Source organism: Leuresthes tenuis, unplaced genomic scaffold (assembly GCF_036924035.1).
Source record: "Leuresthes tenuis unplaced genomic scaffold, fLeuTen1.0.hap1 SCAF_15, whole genome shotgun sequence".
In the NCBI taxonomy this organism is placed as follows: Eukaryota; Metazoa; Chordata; class Actinopteri; order Atheriniformes; family Atherinopsidae; genus Leuresthes; species Leuresthes tenuis.
This window is the reverse complement of record NW_027325369.1, coordinates 16,496,633-16,508,864: the sequence shown is the minus strand read 5'-3', so window position 1 is coordinate 16,508,864 and position 12,232 is coordinate 16,496,633. Positions and strand designations below refer to the sequence as shown.

The 12,232-nt window shown below is 45.4% G+C and overlaps 2 protein-coding genes across 4 annotated transcripts; one reads left to right on the top strand and one right to left on the bottom strand.

Moving 5' to 3' along the window:
- The first annotated feature begins 447 nt into the window (after positions 1 to 447).
- tmem62 (transmembrane protein 62) lies at positions 448 to 8,416 on the top strand. 2 transcript variants are annotated; one of them, XM_072366023.1, is made up of 14 exons: positions 448 to 677; positions 809 to 1,047; positions 1,360 to 1,471; positions 1,624 to 1,761; positions 2,099 to 2,144; positions 2,593 to 2,734; positions 3,455 to 3,579; positions 3,729 to 3,851; positions 3,932 to 4,087; positions 4,251 to 4,410; positions 4,648 to 4,846; positions 4,995 to 5,090; positions 5,221 to 5,339; positions 5,801 to 8,416. In XM_072366023.1, exons 1-14 carry the CDS (start codon positions 623 to 625, stop codon positions 6,119 to 6,121), a joined length of 2,031 nt encoding a protein of 676 aa, XP_072222124.1. In that variant the 5' UTR covers positions 448 to 622; the 3' UTR covers positions 6,122 to 8,416. The 2 variants fall into 2 exon arrangements, with proteins under 2 accessions (XP_072222124.1, XP_072222125.1); XM_072366024.1 differs by having other exon boundaries at positions 450 to 677; positions 843 to 1,047.
- Positions 8,417 to 9,661: 1,245 nt separating this feature from the next.
- ptgr2 (prostaglandin reductase 2) lies at positions 9,662 to 12,177 on the bottom strand. 2 transcript variants are annotated; one of them, XM_072365706.1, is made up of 9 exons: positions 12,103 to 12,177; positions 11,880 to 12,013; positions 11,663 to 11,781; positions 11,282 to 11,473; positions 11,007 to 11,177; positions 10,519 to 10,728; positions 10,156 to 10,365; positions 9,995 to 10,034; positions 9,662 to 9,907 (listed from the first exon to the last, which is right to left on the bottom strand). In XM_072365706.1, exons 2-9 carry the CDS (start codon positions 11,914 to 11,916, stop codon positions 9,843 to 9,845), a joined length of 1,044 nt encoding a protein of 347 aa, XP_072221807.1. In that variant the 5' UTR covers positions 11,917 to 12,013; positions 12,103 to 12,177; the 3' UTR covers positions 9,662 to 9,842. The 2 variants fall into 2 exon arrangements, with proteins under 2 accessions (XP_072221807.1, XP_072221808.1); XM_072365707.1 differs by having other exon boundaries at positions 11,880 to 11,957; positions 12,103 to 12,175.
- Between the last annotated feature and the right edge of the window lie 55 nt (positions 12,178 to 12,232).

Here is a 12,232-nt window from a genome sequence, read left to right as displayed (position 1 = left end):
ATGTCATTACAGCCGTAGAATTGCGACGAATGGATGAACGCGCTAAAGAGGGGGGAAAAAGAAGCATAAATTAATAAATAAACGAACAGCTCTCCTCGTCCGAGTTTGAGGAGGCCGCTTCTTTCGTTTGGAACGCGGCCGCAAAATACGGTTTTCTTTAAAAACACAAGGAGGCGCCATTGAACCAAAGACCACCTCTTTAACTACGGCATAAAACAAGTAAAATTATCGGTATTATAAGGAAAAAAATAGGTACATAAGTTGGTGTGATATCACACCCAAGTATAGCTGCATAAGCGTTCTGGCAATTTAGTTTAATTAAAAGTTCCATTTAATACTATTACCGACTTAGCTACTTTGTATATCCTTTGGTTGTTTAAATAATTTTATTACCCTCTATTATCTTCACACATATATGTATACATATATATGTGCTGTCGGACTGCGGTACAAAACAATGTCAGAGTGGGAGCTCTTTCCGTTACATACTGTCTTTTCATGTGGCGGTGACGTTTCTCCTCCGACCGGTTAGTGCTCTGTTGGAGGCTGGTGGGTAGCTAGCAGCTGGCTAACCTGCAGAGCTACCTCCTCCGTCTCTGAAGGCAGCTGGTCGGAGCCGCGAATGAACCACGCACCTCCATGCATCTCCCGTGGCCGCGATGGCAGCGACAGAAACGGTCTGAGCCTTAGCTCCTAGTCATGTAGCTTAGTGATACAATATATATTTTAGTTCATGTTAGTGTGATTCGTGCCCTTAGCTTTTTTTTTTCCACCAGTAGCTAGCTTTTTTTTTTTCTGTCCGGGACAGACGGCGGCAGCTTGCCCTTTTCTCGCCACTACAGGAGGATGCTGAAGCTGTTCGGTGTACTGGTTATCCTGGGACTGGCCCTGGCGTACATCACCTCCTGGGTGCTGGATAGCTATGACACGGCTTGGCACCCGAAACGGAGCGTCCAGCAACCGGCTGTCAATGACGGAGGCGAGTCCAGAGGAAGTTCTCCACCATTTCCCGGCGACAAGTTGAACAATATATTCTGGTTTATACAGGTGGGCTGTTTATCTTTCACGCTAGGTAGTTTTGTTGGGTCTAGCAAGCGATTTGTGACATGGATGCTGTCTAAACGTGAATATAATATGAGCTGTGGGCTTTGCGGTGTTGTCATTAAAAAAAAAAAAATCTCTGTGAATGATTGGCAGAAAGAGGTCACTGACCACAGAAGTGTGTCAGATGAAAAGGTGCTTCAGCAACACAGACAGACTTTGCCCTTTAGTGTGTCTCCAACTGCAACAATGCAGAGTTATTTACACACATTTAGACTCTTCACCATATGTCCTTTTTTTGTTGTTGTATGATTCAAGGTGTCTGACATTCACATAAGTCGATTTCATGATCCAAAGCGGATTCCAGATTTTGAAAAGTTCTGCACCGACACCGTTGAAGTGATCAAACCAGCTCTCGTGCTTGCAACAGGTAGCGTAATTTCACCTCAAAACCAGCTTGCATATTGCATTGAGGTGTGACTGGCTGGGTGTGGCTCATCGGCTGAAAAGATGACCGTTAAACACTTGATTTGCTTTGTCCCTAGATGCCATGTGAGTCTCACGTTTTTGCCTTTACCGCAGGTGACCTGACGGATGCCAAAACCGAGAGTAAGGTGGGTTCTCTCCAGCACGAGGTGGAGTGGCAAGCCTACCACAACATCCTGAAGAGGTCGCGTGTGATGGAGCGCACCAGATGGATTGACATCCGTGGAAATCACGGTAATTAACCGCGTCTCTTTGAACGTTCTCTCCAAGCACGTTGATTCAGCTGAGACATCGCCATGCAGGGAGCGGACTGACCAGATTTCCTTGGGGATCCATGATGAGGCTTACCATCACACAGGAAGTCCTCCTACCCCTCCTCCTCACTGTCTTCTCTTCTCTACGCAGAGTGTAATATGAGACCAGATATCATTATGAGAGAAAGTTGTTTATCTGTGAGAGAGTTGCGCTGTAACAACAGATTGTGCTAAATGTCTTCCTCTGAAGTCCAGCTCAGCTCCGACTTGTTGGGTTTTATGCTGCTCGATCTCACTGTGATCTCATTTTCTGACAGATGCTTTCAACATTATTTCATTGGACAGCATCAACAACTACTACAGGTCAGTAGAAGCTCGTCGGTACATCGAATTGCTCGTTTCCATCCAGCCTGGCTCTAGTCCTGCACGCCTTAGAGCGGCGTGCAGAGTGTGAATTTGATCAGACTTCAATGCCCCTGAAACACGAGCAGTGCAGACTGATTTGTTGACAACGGTCTAAGCTAACTGAGCTTTCCGAGGCCCGAAATAGAAGCAGAATCTACATGAAGAGACTTGCTGTTGTCTTTTGACAGATATTATGTTGCCGCTGCCTTTGTTCAGTCGGATTTATCTTCCATCTCCCTGATATTCTTAATGTCGCAGTTGTCCTTCTACCAGCCCACGGCTAATTTATTTATTTGAAATGTATTAAATTATCTCAGAGCTGCTGGCTCCCAAACAGACTAGAGTGCAATGTGTTGTTGTTCCCACTGACTTTCTTTTCTTTCTTTTCTTTTTTCCATTTCTCAAGGAAATACTCAGCCAATCAGAAAGTAGGCTCCTTCCATTATGTTCACAAAACTCCCTTTGGCAACTACTCCTTTGTCTGTGTGGACGCCACTTTGACCCCAGGGCCCAAGAGACCTTACAATTTCTTTGGTATTCTCAACCAGGTAGGGTTGTCCGGCACCTTTTCACAAACATTTGTTTGATTCTGAGTCTCGGGAGGGATTTGAGTCTTTCCCGAGTGACCAGTTTGTTTGTCTAAGTCTGATAACGTTTTCGCTCAATCTCGTTGGACCGTAACAGCAGCTGTGTTTGTTACGAATGATATTATCAGATCCTGAGGCTGTAAAGGCTTAATTGACTGACTTTTATGGGCCTCGGTGGCGTGACCCTGCGCTGGCCAAGAAAAAATATCCGTACAACTGCACCGTGTTGTACTACAGCACCGTTTCCAGTAAGCGAAGGGATCTGTTTTAGCTCCACTTTCATTTCTTCTGCATTTGTAAATGATCTAGGTCATGGAGTAAATCCAGCTCAGACACATTTTGTATTCTGATCACACAGTCGTTTCGACACTAGTGGCCTTGTTTAGCTCCTGCATGATGCTTATCAGTTGCTCTGAAATTTGAAAAAGGGCAAGAATGAGCTTTGCTCATCGTTGCTTTGCAGCAGCTGCATCTTGGCGATAGACGTCACATCTATATGGAGTCACTTCTTTTTTACTCCCTTACCAAACTCATCAGACTGTAATCAGCGCTATAGATGTGAACTTCCAACACAGTTCGCCTATTTTATTTTTTTTTTAAGAAACGACCGAAGCGCAGATGGAACATTTTCCACATTTAATGTTTTGTATTTGTTCGTTTTTTTGCTTTAATACGTGATAGACTCAGATGGACTTGCTGGACACGTTCAGAGCTGAGAGTCTGAAGAGCAACCAATCAATCTGGTTTGGCCACTACACCACTTCAACCGTCATCTCCCCTTCTCCGGGAGTAAGGGACATAATGAGGTACGGAAACCCCCTTTTTACAGACTGGATGTTGGGATTTGTACTCTTTCGTCCAGTCAAAGTGCCATCATCCAGCAACAGTCTTAGGGCTGAAGCCAAAGGTTCACAGGTAGCGGCACTTTCACTACATTTGGACTTGTTGTGTTAAGGTCTGCGGTTGCGTATCTGTGTGGCCACCTGCACACTCTGGGTGGCCTGATGCCCGTCCTCCATAGCCGACATCCCCAAGGCACCCTGGAGCTGGAGCTGGGCGACTGGATGGACAACCGCAGGTGTGTGAGATCCCAAAATATTTCCAGCTGCGACTCTTTTTTTCCCCCTCTCTGTTAATTCCTCGCTCACCTGTCCGCAGGTACAGGGTCCTGGCCTTCGACCATGACCTGATGAGTTTCTCGGACCTGCGGTTCGAGCGGTGGCCTGCAGTGCTCATCACGAACCCTAAAGATGCGCAGTACTTGCACCCGGGGGTGGAGCCGCTGGGCCGAATCCGGAGATCGACGCACGTCAGGTTCCTGCTTCCTGCTGCGCATTAATGTGCACATCGTGGTGTAGAATGACGTGTTTACCGAGCCCTCATCTTCTTCATGTGTTATGATGTAGATATAGATGCATATTGTGTACTTTAAAACCCATCTTTTTATGACATTTCCATTTATTTCTTTTGTCTAAAGGATCTTGGCCTTTTCAGAAGCTCCTATCACTGCAGTGCATGTGAGCATAGATGGGGAACCTCTGGGTAGAGGTCGCTCTGCTGGGGGCCCTCTCTATGTTCTGCTCTGGGATCCATCGCTTTACCTCTCTGGACTGCACACAATCAGAGTGAAAGTGGAGGTTGGAAGTGCATTATTTATCGTCTTAAAACTAAAGCGTTCAGAGCGTTTTATGGGTCTCGGTTAAGTTTGACAGATTTATTTGCCCTGAATTGAATTATGCGGAGCCATTTTAGCCATTTTTGCATAGAATTGTTATCCTACGGTGGTTTGGTTCCATTATTGTGTCGCACACGCATTTCTGCGCTCCTGCTTGTTTCCACGAGACAAACGATTTGCATCCCTCTTGTCGGGTCAGGACTCGGCAGGGCGGTCGTCGGTGCAGGAGCAGCACTTCACTCTGGAGGACGGCGTGACTCCCAGCTTCAGCTTCTCGCAGTCCTTCATCCTGCTCACTGATCACTACATTCTGGGCCGAGTTGCCTTCGTAGTTACGATGTTGCTTAATGTCGGCGTGCTCCTCGCCTTCAGGTACCTCCGCGTTCCTGCCGGCAGAGGTAAGATCGATCACTTTGCATCATCGTAATGTCGTCTTCTTTACAGGAAACTGTAAACAGAAATGGGGTCTATTCATTTTCAATCAATATATTACAAACCGTGGCATACTGGTAGATTGTTAAGTGATTATTTCTCTTGTGGTTACAGGACTGTCCTCACAAGCATTGATGTCCCTCCATCTGGTCAGTAAAATAGACACCTTCTACTACTCTCTGCTGCTGTTCAACCTGTGCACAGCCTTAGGTGGGTAAACGGTTGTAATCGTTGGACAAAATGGTGTAGAAACAGTAGATTTACGCAATGTCTGTGAAGAAAAGGTTGATTTTTTTACTGTGCTTGTGAGCATGTTCTGGTATGACATTTCCTCCCTCAGGCCCGTGGTTCGTAGGAGAGCTGATAGATGGCCACAGTGGTGCCTGCTTTGCGTTTGGAGTGGTCATCGATGGACACTTCCTGGAGGGCAGCCTAACTTATGTTGTCGGAGTCATTCAAGTAAGAATGTGGATTTTATTTAGAACCTCTGCATGCATGCCACCCTTTACACCCTCTTGGGACTTTCTTCTGTGTTTGAGTATGTCACAGGCGCTATTCTAGGCAACATTTTGTTTTCCAGTGCCCAACATTTCTCTCGTGGGTCAGCTATTTTTACCGCAAGTCTTTCAAAATGCTCCTTCCAGCATGTGGGGAGAGACCGACTCAAAGCTTATTCGCTACCTGGTGAAGATGCAGACGTACATTTAGTGGCCAAAAACCCCTGTAGTTTTCTTAGAAGTTAAGACTGGAAACACCCCACCACATTGGTAATAATATTGTTTCCTATCTAATCAGACGACTGTCGAAACAAATAAAAAATCAGGTCAGAATTTCTATCAGGGCATCTTTTTATTTATTTTTTTTATTTTGACCAAGAAGTGCACTAATGACATTGCCTGAACTCATTTCCTTTCTGCCAGCTGCTTTTCTTCAACATGCCCCTCACCTCTTACCTCTGCTGGAGCCTCCACCATCGTTGCCATGGCAGCACCTTCCGATCCCACTTCCTGCGGCCGGGCCGCCGCTGGCGGACTCTGGCAGTTCACCTCTTCATGCTGCTGCTGCTCACCTGGCAGGTCCACTCCTGCTACTTCCTCCTGGAGACCTACGGCCCCACGGCCTTTTTCCTGTCTCCTGTCCGCACGTGGGCGCTAGGGCTCAGCCTGCTATTGGTCTACCGCGCCTGGACAGGCCCCACCCCTCTGGTTCGTGACAACAGCAAGAGCGCCTCTTCCTCTTGACAGTAATTGCACTGCGCCGCCACGATCTCCCCCTCGAGCTTGACTCACAGATATATTTTGCCCTCTCTCCCCCACCCTTAAAGCCGGAATTTTTCCCATAGAACAGCAGCGCCCCTTCTTTTCTTTTTTTCTTTTTCTTTCTCCTCTCTCTCCAAAGCCACTTCACTGTACATCACTCACAATAATGTTTCTAGTTAGTATTGTTTACTTAATATGCATGTTATTGTAAAACACCGACGAGCACATTTCTGCCCATACTCACAGTAATGTGTACAGTAAAAAGGCTAAAACACCTCGGATGCATAAAGGGTAAAACTTGGGCTGTGTATGGACGAGTCCAACGTATGCGGCGCTTGACAGCGCTGCATCCGATCTGTGTTCTGCTGTGGTTTAAGATGACTCATTTACTTGAGACTTAGCACTTTTTTTTGGAAGTGTTGCCTTGGCCAAGCGCCACTTCACCACTGCCAAAGGATGAATCGGAAAAAGATTTCTCTTTTCGTTTTTTCCCCTCTGAAAACCGTTTTCATTTGCCGAGGAAGGCCGAATGTGCCAAAATGATTTTCATGTTTACCTTCTCACGCAAAACCATCTGCATGTAAAATCGGGTTGGCCACATCTTGCGCGCTCTGCTGCGAGCTTTTTCTGTCTTCCCACGTGGCTTCGCGGGAGCCCGAGAGTCGCAGTGCTCTCGGTGGAGGTTAAGGCGGATAATCCATGAATCCCGTTCTGGCGTTTTATTCCGCGCAGAACTCCAGGAAAAATCAAAAGGAACGCAAATCGAGCACCGTCGCGGATCTGTGAACGAGTAGCTCTGGATTTTAATCCGACAACTGCCAGTACAGATTTAAAAAAAAGAAGAGAAATAAATGACGAGTATTCATATCAAAAAACGTGACTAAAAACACTTTTTCACGCTCCTCCACACGTGACTACAGAAAGCAGCTGTTTGTTTCTCAGGAATGTGAGCACTTGAACAATAGGCTGGTCCCAGTAGTATTTCAGGACAATGTTTTTATACTCCGTCGTAGTTCAGTGAACTAAAATCATGTTAAACAATCCAGATGGGTGATGGCTAAAAAAAGAAAAAGTAAAAAAAAAAAAAGAAACCTTAATGAATGTGTTATAGCTGTGGTGAAATGAGATTAACAGTACTTTGCTGCTTTATTTATTCATTTTTGACTGTATTGTGTGATTTTACTTTGCCCTCATGTAAAGAATCTGCACTGGAAATTGGCCGGTTTATTTAAAACTGTTTTGTTTTGTTTTTTCAGCTCCATGGCCAGTTTGGTTTGGAAGATATAAGCATTCCCGATGTTGGGAGTTGATTTGACTGATCTGTGTGTGAAAAGATGTTCGGTCTGTGTTGTTCTTTAATTTGAATTATTTTTTCTTTTCTTTTTTTTTTTTTTTTTGGTGAAACCAGTAAAGTTAGTCTGTCGCACTGTAATTCAGTCCTTTGTAGTCGGTGGTCGGAGCTGCCTCGATTCCAGGAGAACTGATCTGAAACGGTATTTTAATCCAGCGATCTTTCATGAGAGAAACATTCTACCGGAGCTCCATCCCTGGTGTCTTTTTTAACTAACGAACCCGGCACGACTGCAGAATAATTGCACAGGAGTTAATATTAGAACAGCTGCGAGACAGTGAGGAAATGAGATGATGTGCACTCTTGCTGGCAGAGGTTTAATAACTTTTTCTCCCCACTCAATAATCAAGACGTCCTCATTCGATTGCATAATCACGGCAAAAAGGCTGATATTTGGAAATGACTCACTTCTCTTCTTGAATGATGCAGTGACTTTGTCAGGCTATGTAATCTGTCCACATGGAGGCAGTATTGATTGAGTTTGGATAGTAATGAAATGGCTGTTGCACATCACTTCCACCTCAAAAATATTGCATGACTATTTTTCTTTCTTTTTTTTCCCCCTTCTTCCCTTTTTCTTCAATAAAAAAACACTCAAACCTCGTCCCGCGGAGACGGGTTTTGACAGTTCAACAGCACTATTTCAGTATGTTTGACCGCAAACCTGGACAATCCTGCACTGTATATGGACTCGACTGTTGACAAACTGACGTGGATTTCGGGGCCAGAGGGGGGGGGGACGCGCTGCAAGTGACGTGCTGGTGTTTCTGCGACTCCTTCTGCATTCCCTCCCGTGTTCAAACTCCGAGGCATATGAATGAAGATGATGGTTTTACACCTGCCACATATTTTTCTTAGAACCAACCACAACTTTATTTTGTTAATGGTTTATAGTGCTGTGGAATAAATATGTTCATTACAGTAAATCCTGTGTTTGTTTTTATTTTCCTCAAAAAAAGACAGGCCAGATGGTTCGTTACAGAGAGGCATTTGGGAAGTTGGTGGTGGAAAAAGGCTGGTGCTCAGAAATGTAAAAACCTTGTAGGTGATTGGATGAAGCTTGTGTCTCAGCATAAACTTCATCCAATCAGATAAAGGAACCACTTCTTTCAGAGCCAGCTGCTAAATCATTCTCCCACCACAGCCGATCTAGACAAGAGCACAAACATCTGCCTCAAAAAGTGCTTCGTCATCATTCGTAGCTTCTTTCCATGACTAAATATGTCGGCCCTCATGTAACCAACGCGGCAGCAGCATCGGGCACGGATTGATCTGACCTGGTATACACTTCTTCAGTACTGGCAAGATGAATTCTTCGAATTTCCCAAAAATCCAACTCCTTTTCGTAATAAACCTGACTCCAACTCTATTATAACCAAAGCCTGCATAATGACGCAGCACCACATATGCTTCACTTGTTTGTTACTGCCTTTTTTCCCTACTTGTGGGGCTCCATATAAGGACACATCTGCATATATTATAATAGTAAAAGGTGCAACAGTTTAAATAAAGGTTCCGTTCATATGGCAATGATGTATAAAGGCTTTAAATGAACTGCTGCAACAGTTTCTAAATTGCTGTTAGCACATAGCTACTGTTATGTGGCTACTTGCAGCTATAGGAGAGCTAACGGAGGGAATCCTACACAAACCTCTACTGGGACCACTTCATCGACACGCATGGCTGCAGCACAGCTCATTCACTCCGGTAAGAACGTCCATCTTACTCAAAGTCGTCGTTCACATTGTCAAAATGTGATAAATATCCTGCTATGTTGCACAAAACTAGCAGTAGCAAACACCGTGTGAAGTTAGCCGACTGTCACAGAGCAAGGAGTAAATAAACTGTGCTCCAGGGGGGCGTGTCGATGAAGTGGTCCCAGTAGAGTGCCTGTGTAGAAATCCCTCCGTTAGCTCTTCTATAGCCGCAAGTAGCCACATAACAGCACCTATGGGCTGTTTGTTCGTTCATTTATTCGTCTGAAAGTATTGGTGAAATAAAGACAGATAATGCCTTATTTAGAGGCTGCATCGTTTTTGCCCCGTTCACTCCGTTATATGGATCGCGAGTTATCCAAATAGCTTCCGAAGGACGGCGACTTTCGCCAAACTGTTCTCGGTGAGTAGATAAACGTATTTCATGCCAGAAGAAGGTCTAGGTTTAAAAATACCAGAGTTCCCCTTTAAAAGACACGTGTGACTTTCAGTTTACAGTTATTAGCTGGCTTCAGTTTATTGACCTAATATCTTACAGGAGTTGATTAAGTTAGAGTTTATGTCAGTGATGAAAAGGCAACTGTGGGTTGGCTTTCCGCGAGCGAGTGCCCTCTCCGCTGGAAACGACAGACGTTCTTCACTCTGATATCTTTACAATTTGCTTGCCGATGTTTCCCCCTTTCATCATAGAGCAAAATGCAACTGCAAGAAACGAGAAAAGGTGCGTTAGAATCCTGCCACGGGAAAGTGAGACTGTAAAGAAACACCTTCAGAGCAATACCCACACACCTCCCATATTCTCTATACCAGTCACCACAGTTTCCAGCACCTGCACAGAGGAAGCAAAATTACAAGAATGAAAGGAGGCAAACGAGGACGAGGCATGCATTTTGCAAGGAAACACAGGTACCCACACAGTCAACCACACATCATCACCATTTCCTCTGTACCTTGATTTGGGCTGATTTGACCCAGTGGCTGAGCTCACAGACAGCAGCTTCTGCTTTGCTCATATAACTAAGCACCATAAATCGTTCCCGGGTGATGTCCTTGCAGCGCAGGATTTCTTGCGTCTTCTCACTCAGGGGCGGAGGATACGGTACATCCTTGTTGTACTGTGAGATCTGCCCACAGAGGATCACATGGCCACCGATGTTCATCTGGAGGTGAAGGGATTGGTTGAAGTCGGTGAAGTTTGTAAGACGGGAACACCTTGACATATTTTGAAATTTTTTGCAAAATAAATGATTTTCCAACCAGTTTTGAAACAAAGTAACGCGAAGCATCTACTCGCCGATGCTCTCCGGACAAACCTGCTCTATAACAGCATCACTGACGGCGCCTCCCACGTTGTCAAAGTAAACGTCGACTCCATCGGGACAGCTCTCCTTGAGCCGGGCCGAGATATCCTCATGCCGGTAGTTGATGGACGCAGAGAAGCCCAGATCTTCCACTAAAGCTTTGCTCTTCTCATCAGAACCACAGATCCCAACAACCCTCGCGCACCCATCCAGCCTGCCAATCTGCAAAAAGAAAGGCGGGATGAGATGATCTAATCAGGGTCGCTGTTCCTTTTACTGCTACAAACTGATCTAAGTCTAGGTTAGCAGCTGTGGTTAGCGAGATTACGTTTGCTGCACCAAGTGTGGTTTCTGAAATACAAATAACTCCCCTCAGCTGGCTTTGTTTATACTTTTATGTAAATCGACTGAAGATCAGACAGAAATTCTTTTGTGTATTTTCACAACATCTCAAACAGTTTAACTTGGACAAGGCTTGGTGTGGTGCATCCTGTAGTTACCTGTCCAGCAAGGGAGCCACAGGCACCAGCTGCACCGCTTACCACCATTGTCTGATTGGCCCCTTTGGTTACGTGACCTTTCTCCCTGACCCCCAGCAGTGCAGTGAGGCCGGTTATGCCTACTGCACCCAAAAAGTAGGACAAGTGCCCGTCAACTAACCGTGGGTCAACCTGCAGGAGACAAATGGAAACTAATGTTCATGACTGATTCAGCCAAACATGACTGATTCCACCTATCACGATGAGCCATCCCAGCACTGAACAAAATGCCATACCTTCTGTAAGCCGCTTCCTTTCATGACAGCGTGCGTCTGCCAAGGCCAGTTGAATAAGGTGACCACATCTCCCTCAGAGCAAGAGCTGCAGCGACTGGTTTCGACCACGCCGACACCTCCACCGTCCACACACTCAGACAGCTGCCATGGAGTCAGGTATTCAGCACCGGTGTCTTCGTTCATTCTACATCTCTGACGGGAGAAGGATCAGTGGAAGTGATGGAAAGTAAGTAGCTTTTCTAGTGAGGCATGTACTGCCTGTTCCTTGATGTAGCTGAAAGAAGAAATGCCTGCTGTGACTGTAGTGGCTAACTGCAGATCTGAGTTAAAAAAGGAGCACAAGCATAAAAGTTATTGTTATTATTGTGAATTAATCTATACCATGTAAGGGTCCACAGAGAGGTAAACCGTCCGAACAAGAACATCCCCATCTGTCAGGTCAGGCGATAAGGTCATCCCTTCCAAGCGGAAATTTTCAGGAACTGGCTCCCCGTTTCTACCTAGTTGTTCCCATATAAGAGGTTTCAGCAAACATTGGCGACACAGCAAAGGATACAAGAATATATACCGTTCTTAGTTCTGACAAAAAGTTGCCTACCTGGTCGTGAGTTGAGAACGACTCTCTGCACCTGCATCTTTGTAAGTATCCCTGAAGTTACTGCACTCGCAACCAGACCTGGCAACAAATGCGAAGCCTCTTGTCAGTGCAAAGGTAGGTCACGGTGAAAAAAACTAGGGCAAGAGTAAAAAAAATAAAAAATGAAAAAAAAGCCAAACAAATTAAATACGAAAACGTATTAATAACAATGTGTTTACATTACCGAGTCTGGTCTTGTTTGTAGGCTAGCAGAAAGTCGAGGGACCTTTGAGTTTGTGACGTTCAGAGCAAAGCAAGATCCGTACCTGTTACCAGCTTCCGTCTTCGTCTACGTACCCCAGTGGAAGTTGGCC

Coding starts and splice junctions, on each gene's coding strand:
- tmem62 (XM_072366023.1), top strand. CDS start 623: ATGAACCACGCACCTCCATGCATCTCCCGTGGCCGCGATGGCAGCGAC. Junction 1,048..1,359: donor ATATATTCTGGTTTATACAG/GTGGGCTGTTTA, acceptor GTATGATTCAAG/GTGTCTGACATTCACATAAG. Junction 2,145..2,592: donor AGCATCAACAACTACTACAG/GTCAGTAGAAGC, acceptor CCATTTCTCAAG/GAAATACTCAGCCAATCAGA.
- ptgr2 (XM_072365706.1), bottom strand. CDS start 11,916: ATGCAGGTGCAGAGAGTCGTTCTCAACTCACGACCAG. Junction 11,474..11,662: donor TCTCTGTGGACCCTTACATG/GTATAGATTAAT, acceptor TTCTCCCGTCAG/AGATGTAGAATGAACGAAGA. Junction 10,729..11,006: donor GTGGCTCCCTTGCTGGACAG/GTAACTACAGGA, acceptor TTCTTTTTGCAG/ATTGGCAGGCTGGATGGGTG.